Source organism: Priapulus caudatus, unplaced genomic scaffold (assembly GCF_000485595.1).
Source record: "Priapulus caudatus unplaced genomic scaffold, Priapulus_caudatus-5.0.1 Scaffold2782, whole genome shotgun sequence".
NCBI lineage: Eukaryota > Metazoa > Priapulida > Priapulimorpha > Priapulimorphida > Priapulidae > Priapulus > Priapulus caudatus.
This window is the reverse complement of record NW_014579843.1, coordinates 8409-20908: the sequence shown is the minus strand read 5'-3', so window position 1 is coordinate 20908 and position 12500 is coordinate 8409. Positions and strand designations below refer to the sequence as shown.

General features: G+C 40.6%; 2 protein-coding genes across 2 annotated transcripts in view; one reads left to right on the top strand and one right to left on the bottom strand.

Annotated features, from left to right (window-relative positions):
• LOC106819049 overlaps positions 1-1367 on the bottom strand; it is a gene marked incomplete at its 3' end in the record, with an annotated part of 5118 nt that extends 3751 nt beyond the window's left edge. Inside the window, exon 1 of the mRNA XM_014823710.1 lies at positions 1084-1367. Within this exon, the coding sequence (XP_014679196.1) occupies positions 1084-1180 (97 nt within the window). The remainder of the gene's footprint in view (positions 1-1083) is intronic.
• A 2236-nt stretch (positions 1368-3603) lies between these two features.
• Positions 3604-12500, top strand: part of LOC106819050 (ERI1 exoribonuclease 3-like) — an 11133-nt gene continuing 2236 nt past the window's right edge. The window contains exons 1-5 of the mRNA XM_014823711.1: positions 3604-3801; positions 10905-10964; positions 11514-11599; positions 11828-11900; positions 12397-12493. Coding sequence (XP_014679197.1) covers positions 3604-3801; positions 10905-10964; positions 11514-11599; positions 11828-11900; positions 12397-12493 — 514 coding nt within the window. The remainder of the gene's footprint in view (positions 3802-10904; positions 10965-11513; positions 11600-11827; positions 11901-12396; positions 12494-12500) is intronic.

Here is a 12500-nt window from a genome sequence, read left to right as displayed (position 1 = left end):
GACTAGCGTATGTTAGTAAACCTTACGTCCGTGTTTTACTTCCCGTGACACATGATAAGCGGGTGTTAGTAAAACCTACGCGTGTTAACCTATCCGTGACAATGATACGGCGTGTGTTACGTAAAGCCGTACACTACACCTGCTTAACCGTCCGATGACAATGATAGCCGACTGTGTTAGCTAAACCTACCCGTGTTAACCTCGTGACAATGATATGCGTATGTTAGTAAACCTACCGTGTTTATCCTTCCGCTGACAATGATAGCGCGTGTGTTAGTAAACCTACGCGTGTTTACCTTCCGTGACAGGATGATAGCGTATGTTAGTAAACCTACCCGTTTCACCTGCTGACAATGATAGCGGTGTGTTAGTAAACCTACCCGTGTCTCACCTGCTGACAATGATAGCGTATTTAGTAAACCTACCGCGTGTTCACCTCTTCCTGACAATGATAGCGTATTTAGTAAACCTACCGCGTAGTGTTTTAGACAATGATAGCGTATGTTAGTAAACCTACCCCCTACCCGTGTTACCTTCCGTGACAATGATAGCGTATGTTAGTAAACCTACCCGTGTTCACCTGTGACAATGATAGCGTGTGTTAGTAAACCTACCCGTGTTCACCTTCCGTGACAATGATAGCGTATGTTAGTAAACCTACCCGTGTTCACCTTCCGTGACAATGATAGCGTGTGTTAGACGATCTAAGATAATGATCAGGTAATGCCCAACGTGACGCGCTAACGTAGAGCGCACAGCTAGCAGTGTTACTATGTAGCGTAACTCGGAAGACTGTGCGACAAACACAGTTCGGTTCCCGTGTTCGGCTATTACGGTTTCGGTGAGCCCGTTGTCAGATATATCATAATAAACTGCGGATTATACTTGTTAGAATGTAGTTACGACATCATAAGTCTAAAACGACATAACTACATAAAGTGTCGGGCAAAAATGACGACATTTCAATACTGATGATAGTCATAACTATTCACGTTGTTTCTGACAACGGACATCTGATATGTGTATATATATATATATATATATATATATATATATATATATAAGCTTTCTATGTGTACTCACCTACAGACCTGACGGCTAGCACGGTACACGATACTAGAGCCAGCAGTAGTGGCAGCCTTGGTGGTGCCGGACGCACTTTCTTACACGACCTCGTCATGATCACTCACACACTATACACGCGGAGGCTGGGTATACGTGTGTCCACGAGATGTGTGGCGAGTCGTGTAGATGGGATAGGGACGGAGGGAGGCGAGTTTAGTTGGGCTGAGGTTATATATATATACGAGTTTAATTATCCGCACACACGGATGGAGGGAAGGACGGAGTGACGTGAGAGAGGCGGAGAGCGCAGGCTGGTGAATGTACTCCACGCAGCCTCGGCAGCGTCATAGCATGTTCAGTCATGTTCCTAGTGGGTGTGGGTGTTGGGTGCAGGTGAAGTGTCGTGGCTTAAGGGAGTAATGACGAAGGAGGGGCGCATCTCCCAGTGAACGCGCGTTGTGTGGCCGGGGATTCCGTGTGGGAGAAGGGTTTTACGGAAGGCTACTTAATGATTTACATTTATTTTAAGGTTAATTACAATGTTTTAGCCTTTATTTGATTTTGTTCTTAAAATCTAGGGGGCACCAGAGACCCCTTACCCTGCAGCGGCCGATGCCTTGTTACAGAAAGCTGTATCAACGAAGTCAATCATTCGACAGCAACGTTTAGTTATTGTTAGCGAATCTCGAAGCAAAACACAAATTAATCATTTACAAATTCCAATAAAGGACCAGAACGCGCCAGATCAAGCGTAGCCGGATGTATGGAGCGTTGTCATGCCGACACGACACGCCGACAAAGCGGTAAGTAATGACGTAAGCTACGGTGGTGGCCGCCAGTGTGACGCCACGTGATCAGCACGGTGGCCATTGTTGCTGCGTTCTAACGCGTGCAATGACGCGGCCTGCGTTAGCGACGTTGGGTAGCAACGGCTCACCGACATCTTCGTGTGGGAGTGATCGAACGATAGAGGCGTTATCCACTCCAGCGCACACTCACAATTCCCATCCACGCTCCCTGAAGCGTTATCCACTCCAGCGCACACTCACAATCCCCATCCATGCACGCTCCCTGAAACCTCGTTCATCAAAGATGACGTACAGGAAAACCTTGCCTAGCTATAACAGCAGTATTATACATTTACGATAAGCTTGGTTAAATATATAAGAGAGTATACAGAAGTTGGTGCATCAGCTAACCCAACGCGCTGCTAAACGAACGGACATATAGCTAGAGTTAAAAAGTATTAAAAGTGCTAAATACATATTATACCGCATATGTTCATGTATGATAAATAATGTCATAATAACGTAAGGCTCACATTAATAATAAGTTTACTCTATAAGTTTATATAAGTTTAATATAGTTCTGTGGTGGCACAACGGTTGTCCCCCTAAACCTGCACCGTTAACAAATACCAAGCACAACACAGTCGCTAAGTATATAATTTATCAATACAATATGTATATTATTTTATCCTACGTTAAATACGTTCCTGGTGTATTATAATACGTTTATTTGTGCATTTTTACGGTTGCGCACATTATACAAATTTTGCATGGACGCGCAATGCAGACAATATGCGCATATGAATTATTTCTCCCGATAGATGGCGCGAAGCTGTCATATTTGATCAAAATCGCTGCTCCATTATTGAAATACATACATCGAAGTGTAGGATAGGAATTTTACGGCCAAACCTTTGCCAATCGTATCCAGTAAATGTTGTTCTGTATAGGTACTGTAATTATATTACTTCCACTTTACGTTAAATACGTTTTAGAGTATTATAATACCTTTAATAATGCATTTTAGAGTTACACACAACATACAATGTGCGCATATGAAATATTTCTCCCGATAGATGGCGCGAAGATGTCATATTTGATCGAAGTCGCTGCCACGCTGCTACGTTATTGAAATACATACATCGAAGTGTAGGATGGGAATTTCACGGCCAAACCTTTATCAATCTTATCCAGTAAACGTTTTTCTGTAATATGTAATATGTACTGTAATTATGTTGATACCACTCTACGTTAAATACGTTTTAGAGTATTATAATACCTTTATCGACTAGCGACTATATATACTTATATACTATCATCGACTAGCGACAGCCGTGTAGATTACTTCTCATCTTACTAGTAAACTTAAATACTGCCATGTAAAATTTGGAACGAAATATTGTGACCTATGACCATAATAATATTGTTATTAATGCTGTGTTTCTTTTATACACGCACGTGTCCGTGTACGCACTTTTTTCATATCACAATTCTAGTGAAAATTGTATACAATAACGTACTCAACACAGTAGGGTTACCTCTGTGTTACCCTATTCTGCTGGATTACATCATTGCATTCAAGTAAATATGTCCACATTAATTTATATGTGCATATTTGATCAAATATTCCTTTTTGACATATACCGGGCCTCGGCGAACAAATATTCAGAGTAATAAAAGTAGCGTAAAAATAGTGGCCTGAAATAAGTCAGTCAACGAAATCGCCACAGTTTGATTTTACCGTTGAGAGATGGCGCCACTGATCAGAGAGCATGGACGCGAACGTGACATAGAAATGTTGAAAACATGTATTGTTTCTGCATCGCATATGCGTTGTAGTTCGCTACTACGTAAAATGTGCACAATACGCCGGCAACCATTTGACTACTTTCTTGTTTTAGACTTTGAAGCGACTTGCGTTGAACGAACGAAAATTCAACCAGTACAGGTACTGACTACTGACAGTACTGTCACTACTGAGGTGTGCAACTCCACTTTAGGCACCTTAGGTATCACGAAGTGATGCACAGATTTCTGTGTATCATCAACTGATGCACAGACTTTCCTTATATCAAGGAATGATGCAAAAACCCTAAACCCTAACCCTAACCCTAGCCCTAATCCTAACCCTAACCCTAACCTTAGGCGTCCCTGTATACAGAGAGTTGCGCCATGACGAGTCGGAAAAAATCGGTCACGCTGATCGCTGGACGGCCATGTGTTTCCAATTGATCCACACGCCTGCCGCTTAAGTACAGCGCTGTATGGATTGCTGTACAATGGGCCGTAGTAAATTAATTAGACTAATCGCGTGCTTCAATAAACTCAAAATTTACAGAGATTTATAGCTAAAGACATGTGTCTATGGGTATCTAGATTTTCTAGAACTGCAAAGCACATGTTACAGCTGCGAGCGAGTGGAGAGTGGAACGCATTTATCTTGTGAATTACAGTGTCATTATTCTTCAAAATGACTAGCTGCTGTGTTTACACTAAGAAAGTTACAATTAAGCTATTATATGGCCGCGAACGCATTTGAGTTACTTTTCTTAGAAATCTAGATACAGTATAAACACATGTGTTATCCTATGATCTCTGTGATTCTTGAGTTTATTGAAGGCGAGTGGTTTAATTAATTAGCAAGTATCTTACGCGCGGTATCGCACAGGTTAATATACGCAACGGCTTTATGGGCGGTAAGAAAGTGTACAATTAAACTATCATATGGCGCGAACCAATTTGAGTTACATTTCTAGAAATCTAGATACACCATAGACACATGTCTTAGCTATAATCTCTGTAAATTTTGAGTTTATTGGAAGCAAGATTAGTCTAATTAATTACTTACGGACCATTGTACAGCGTATCCATACAGCGCTGCTACTTAATGCGGCAGCGTGTGGATCCATTGGAAACAACATGGAGTCAAATCCTGAGTTGGCGCAACTCTCTGTATATAGGGACCCCTACCCTAACCCTAACACACTTCGTGATACCTAAGACTAAGGTTATACTTTATGACTTAGGGTTACGGGTTAGGGTTTTTGCATCATTCTTTAATATACGGAAAGTCTGTGCATCAGTTGATGATACACAGAAAATCTGTGCATCACTTCGTGATACCTAAGGTGCCTAAAGTGGATTTGCGCCCCTACTGAGGTAGGGTAGGGCACAGCCACAGGCACCTATATCTAACACGATCCCCCAATGCGAGCACAAAGGTGTGAGAAGGTAGGACACACAATTTCACGAATGTCCGATATCAATGAAAGTTTTTGATCTCAATAAAAATATGCACCATCTCTCGTATTCCTACTTTGTTTTACGTAACCTTCCCTGTATATGTTTGCACTGTCGATAATATTTGACAGCGTTAGGAGAGTAAAATCCGTCGCCAGTAAAAAATCAACAGTTCCCACACGTTCAATGCCGGTCATGGTGTTGACATATTTCGCTACGATTTCGAGCTGAATGTAATGCCACCACCTGATTGGACAAAATTTGAAACACAAGTCGCCGCCATTTTTGTAACGTGTGGTAACTGTTAATTTTTAACAAATATGGAATATATGCTATATACGCTGTAATACATGATTGACAGTTCAACCAAAGACGCCGGAGACAACAATACAAACTAAGAACGTGTATGCACATACATGTATTTTAATTGAAACATTCACATTTTTTATCTAAAAAAGGTCCGATTTGATAAAGTTGTGAAATTGTGTGTCCTACCTTCTCACACCTTCGGTGCTCGCATTGGGGGATCGTGTTAGATATAGGTGCCTGTGGGGTAGGGTAGTAAGACTCATACTCATATAGTCTATAGATGATAGGCCCATAGGGTCTATGTCCCCCAGGTTACTGCCGGAACGTACCCTGGGTACGATAGCCGGGGTCTCCAACCATTCCTCATTCTGCGGAATCATTACGATTTCTAGGCTTAATTTCCGCATTCTGCAGCGGCAAGGTTATATTCCTCATTTCAGTTGCACTGTACAAAATTTGCACTGATTGTTCGCATTGTTCGCTTGGACACATTGTTTTTTTTCTGCTTGTGCCTGCGCTTGGTGCCTGCGCACTGCCATGTGCTGGTGCAGTGGAGATGCAGCAAGTTTATTAATAGCCCTCACTGCCCAAGTCGTTTCCTGAAAATACACACTCATAGTGCTCTCTGGCATTACTTTAGCTTTGCACCCCCCCTACCATTGCTCAGTGTTATAATGTGTTTCTATGCATTTTGTATCTGGCATGTCTACGGTAATGGGAAATGGAACAGCCTAGTCAGACAGGCACTGTCTGAATAAAGGTAGCTTCCCACGTAAATTTTTGTGACAAACCACTGTAAAAACGTAGGTAAATAACTCACTACACGTTAACTGAACGTTAGCTTTGAAAATAAAACTAAAAATATGTATTAAGCCTATATATTTGCTCAACGAAGAAACAACTCGAAAAACGCTTTTTGCCTCGGTTCTGTATAATGGCGCCATATTGTTTATATTTGAGCAACCGTTGAGTAATTGTCAAGAGTGACAGATCGACGTAACCATATAGATGTAGGACCATCATTTCCATCGAGTCAATGTAGCCATTTTCAGATGTCATAACTTTTAATATAAATTATTTTATGAAATCAAACTTTGTAGTCTAGACAGAGAAGCACGTCGACTGTTTATGTTATTAATTTCAGAATTTTTACCATAACCGTTTTCGAGATAGAACGTGCTAAAAACCCAACAAAATGTAATGGTTCATAATACGGCCAGTGCGTAGAGCGGAACAATTGCCACTGTAATGCTGGGAAACATTCGACCCGAACGTTTCACTTTGTAGTCTAAAAGCTTTGAATGAACGTATTCCCGAGCAATTTTTTTTATTTATCACACACATATATAACAAGTACAAACGTGCAATGTTAAAATAATTCATTTTTGCCTGATTTTATGTTTGCCGCTTGAAAGCTACCTCTAACTCGTGTGCAGTGCATATCCACTCACAGTCACTTGGAGCAATTTAGCTTACAGTCACGCGACACGCACGCCACTGCACGTTTACACACACATATATATATATAGTATATAAATATATATATATATATATATATGTAATTATACACTGTCACTATAATATATACACACGCATTATTATTATACCAGGGTTTCTTCTACATAGGAGGCACTGTGGTGCACCGCCATTGTCAAATTTAACAACGCCGTTGTGAAAATGTTCCGGTATTGAGCCACCGTTGTCACAATAGTGTTAATCCAAAAATAAATAGATCACCACGTGCTTCTGACTATATACTGGGAAATCGTATTGAATCACGATCGCTTTCTTTGCGTGCGGCACTGTGTGTCATTCCCGATTGCCTGTGTTTCCCTTGATTCAGGGAAAGTTTTGCTGTATCCGTTTCGCCGCGCAGGTGCCCACCTCTCTATACGCATAAGCATGGCCCACAATGTCAATAATGAATTTCGTCCCCCCCCCCGTACTGGCATCCTAGTAGCCGCCCAGCCAGTCAAGCAGGTACGCAGGCCACGAGGTGAACAGCACAGGCCACAGACAGGGTTACAGGGCTGTGTTGCGGGCTGCTTTTTTTCTTTCTTTTTTTCGTATTTTGGTGAATGCGTAGAAATGCGAGGCGTGCGGTGAGATGGGTCCAGATGTGTGGTCATGAAGTTTCCGCCACGGAATAGTTTAGCTACGCTTATTATATATATTATATATATATATTATATATTATATATATAATAATATATTACACATAGATTTAGCTGTGTGGTCTATAGTTATGTGTTGTACTTAGTGTGGGCATGGTTGTTGGTGAGTTGTCCACTGACAGTTGTTACACAATCATAGTTCAGCAATGTGTGACCTATTATACGGCGAAGCGTCGCACTACGTTGGACCATTGTGTGGAACGTCTCATGTACGTAGTGTTGCCTGACACGTTCATGTACCAGTTTGTGTGACATGCAGTTCATGCGGTAGTGTGCAGGATGAGCGTCTATGTATAGGGTGGTGTGCCATGACAGTTCATGTACCGGTAGTGTGACTGAGTTTATGTACCGTAGTAGTGTGCCACATGACCGTCTCAAGTGACTGGTAGTGTGCACATGAACGTCTAGTGTACCGGGTTGTTGTGCAGCATGACCGTCTCATGTATAGGGTAGTGTGACATGCAGTCTCATGTACGGTAATGTGTTGACATGACACGTTCAATGCCCGCGGTTGTGTGCACATTGACACGTCTCATGTACCGGTGTGTTGACATGAAACGTCTCATGTACGGGTAGTGTACACATGCAGTCTATGTACCGGTAGTTGCATGACACGTCTCATGTACAGTTATGTGTCACTGCACGTCTATGTACTGCGTTAGAGCAGATGGGAGGTCCGTTGTCCTTAGGTACTACGTGATGTACGAGGTGTTTGGTTGTTTGGATTATGTTTTCTTTTTATATTGGGGATGTTTAGGGTTGGGTTAGGGTTGTGTTAGGTTAGGGTAACTTTGTTAGTACAGTATGTACACTTGTGTGTGATGCAATATTGTACTCGGTCTTTAGTACCTGCATTCGACAACGACTCTTGCAGCCCAGTTAGGCAGTCCGTGACGGGTGTTCTTTCGATAAAATCTGGTGTTGTGGACAGGTATATCGCATGTAGCTGTAGGTGAGCAGTAGAGTCAACATATTTGGTGCTGTAGTCAGTCTTTCTTAATAAATAACAAGGCAAACGGGATCACTTAGCTGTACACATATTTACTTTAGTTTGCATCCTACTAATAGGCCGTGCGAAATTACGTGGTCCGGAGTCATCTCCGCTGATTTACTGTTGCTCCCTGATTTGACATTATTGCAGGGTCTGGTGGGGTGTGACTCCCTGAAAATAGATGCCATACTTACTACTAGTTCGTTTCAGAGCCAGGCCTCGTGGAATTACCGTATTTTTCCAAAATGTCCAAAAGAAATTTGCGCGACGTGGCAACCGTATTTGAATTTGCAAATAAGCAGTGTTCTTGTTCAGATCTGTTATTTATGAACTTCCAGCTGCAGCTCCATCATTTTGCTGCTGCGGACTCCCTCTTTTAGCGGGGTAGCGGAGTCCGTCTGGACTCCTTGTATTCAAACTCATTTCTACCCCTGCATAATGGTTTTTCAGATTTATTGATTTTCTTTTGAGACCTTTCCCTACGTTGGTACCTCTATCTTACTGGTGAGCCTACTATATATACTTGGTTATGTTACATTACATTTATTTGTTTCAAGTACATACATGTGCAATCTAGTAATACATGTGCCATTCAGTAACATAACATCTGCCATCGTTAACATACATGTGCTCAGTAATAAATGTGCCATCAGTAACTAACAATGTTGCCATTCTTCTGTAACCATGAATAGTTGTGCCATCAGCAGACTGCACTGTTACGTATTTTGCCCGTATTTGTTGACGGACCGCGAGGTCAAATTACGGTTGTTACGGACGACTGAATTACGGGACAGAGTTGATTCTGATTTATATTTTTTATGCCAAAAAAAAGAAATAATACACAGTTGTAAAATCAACTATTATCATGTAAATGATTTACTGTGTCTTGTAGGATTTAGGCAATAGCTCTTTAAAACGTACGGTACTCAGCTGGAAATGGTGTATGCTTGTGCTGTGTTATGGGCTTCGGTCTGTTGTCTATGTTTGGGCGCGCATTTGAATGACGTCACGGAATCCGAGATAGTAGTATCGCATGAAGGTATTTTCCATTCATTCACGGGAGAGATTAAATTAAGGTGTGCTGCGTAGTGCACTGTTCTTAGCACAATGGCCATCAGAGAGCTACAGACAGACGACAGTGGTGAGCTAAGACAAAACTGGCAAATGACTATCTTTTTCGCTATTATGTTTTTATTATACTGTAATAAGACTTACAATAAAGGTGTACTGCAAATGCCTGTTGTTACGCGGATAATCCAATAATTATTACTTGGCTGATATCGATTGGGTTGGCAGGTCCTGATCAGTAATAAACTTGTTGCCATCTTGTACATAACATGTGCATCGTACTAAAGTGCCTATCGCGTAACATAAAACTGTGTCATCGAGTAACCTAACATGTGCCATCGGAGGTACATAAACATGTGCCATCGCGAACAACATGTTGCCATCGTACATAACATGTGCGATTCAGTATAGTAATGTGCCTCAGTACATACATGTGCTTCAGTACATAATTGTGCCGATCAGTTAAACGATAATGTTGACCATCTGTAAATAACATGTGCCATCCAGTAACATAATGTGCCATCAGTAACATAACATGGTGTCATAGTAACATAACATGTGCCCTCGAGTATAACTGTTGCCATCGGTAACATAACATGTGCTTCAGGTAACTCATGTGCATCAGTAATAACATGTGCTCAGTAACATAACATGTGCATCAGTACATAACATGTGCCATCAGTTAACATAACTGTGCCATCTGTTAAACTAACATGTGCCAGTCTGGTAACATTGTGTTACCTGTTTTCAGGAATCATCGTAATTTCAGTGTTAAAAGTGGTGCAGACGTTTGAGGGCGCTTGAATGGCATCTTCCATCATGATGTTCGAACCAAGGTCACATGGATTCGAGTCCTTTCTTGTACTAGGTTCGTGGGGGTGTATATATGGTGCATGTGTTCACACACACTTCAATCAATTGTTCTCTATGTGTCTTTGTCTTTACTTAGGCATGTATCAATATCTTTTCATATGGAATGGGTTGCTTTGGCGCAGCTGTTGTTCGTTGCTTATTGTATAAAAACGGTCAATGTCCAAACGATGGGAAGCAATTCTATGTTTTGGACAAAGTATATGTGAGCATGAAATGTACGGTCACTCTTGACTCTGTTACTGGTTGGGAATCAGAAATACTATGTCATTTGTTTTATATATTATATATAATATATATATATATGTATTAGTAATAATATATATATATATATATTTCATTATTGTTATCTTATTATTGTTTATTTATTTGTGTTTGTTTGTTTGTTTATGTTCACAGCTCACGGGTATCATTCAGGACATGATCGATAATGAGCCAGATTTGGAACAAACTCTCCAGGTATTATATGAGTAAACAAACAGCTTCCAGTAGCTTTTTAGTGACAGTAGTATGGATTAAAACTACGAGGGTAGGCTGCATTTATGTATGTGACCTGTTTTAGCTGTGGGTAGACATCTCTGGAGGGTAGTGACTATGTGCGATGTTACCGTTTAGCTGTAGCGGTATTATCTGCTCTGGGCGCGGGAGTAGCTGTTAATGTTCATACGTTACTGCTTAGCATGTGGGGTTTACTCTTGCTCTTTTTTTGGGCGGGTAGTCGCTGTGTGGGGAGATCTGCTTCTCTCCCAAATGTTATCACACTTGGCATTCTTGTGAGACTGATTTTATCAGAAATAGTCTTTGATTTTGCTGGAAATATGTGATAATTTGTGAGAACTCAGAATCTTTCACTATCAATTATTTTAATGCTGATCCTGATATTTATTTTGTGATAATTCTGTTTTAAAGTGCAGTATGTCATTTCTCTTTGTTTGAGATATTTATAAGTAATTGTTCGAATATATTTTGAACGTTGATTGACCGGTATCGTATGTTTATCTGTTGTAGACATTCGATGACTGGTTAAGGAAGGAGGGAGTTGGCAGTCATAATTTCTGTTTTGTTACGTACGGTGATTGGGACCTAAATACCATGTAAGTATGTCACAGTGTCAATTCTTTTTAAGATTTATTGTATTTGATATTGATAAAATAAATGTTGTCACTTAGCAGTTAATAGTCAGATATTCTCAATAATTCCAGCAGCGGTTTAGTGTTTACAGTTAAGCAACAATTCATACTGTAACTAATTAATTTTAACATCAAAATCATATAGTTGTTAATATGTAAGTAAGAACATTGTATTTGAATATACATGTGCAGGTTACCAACTCAGTGTGCCTACTTTCACATCTCAGCACCAGCATATTATAATCAGTGGATAAACATTAAGCAGGTAAGCATTGGTAATTAATTAATTAAAGCATTGGTATATAATTAATTAAAGCATTGCTAATTAATTAATTAAAGCATTGCTAATTAATTAATTAAAGCATTGGTAATTAACTTATGATCATATACTGAGAAGATTGTGAGCCAATAAGAAGAGCATAGCTGCTAGCAGAGATCACTGATACATTTTAACAGCATATTTGGCATGTGCCATGTAAACATTCAATCCTTCCACTAAACACGGTGGTAGTTTGGCTCTACACTACACATCCGCAAATTCTGACGAGGGAAAGAAGATTATACTGAGAACGTAGTTGTAAACCTTCACGAACAACAAGTGAACATGTTGCTCTCTATTCTGCTTCCCCTCAGTATTTTCACTAGTCACTTGACATACGGTTGTCGTTGTTGCTTCAGTTGTACAATGGTGAGGTAACGTGGTGCTACCTGGTGGTGGGTAGCTACGTGTATAATTGTCATCTGTGTGAATGGTGTTTCAGGCGGTTTCCGAGGTGACGGGGGTGTGGCCAAAAGGTATGATGAGTGCTCTACAAGTGTTGAACATTCGGCATGAAGGAAGACATCACAGCGGGATAGGTACGGT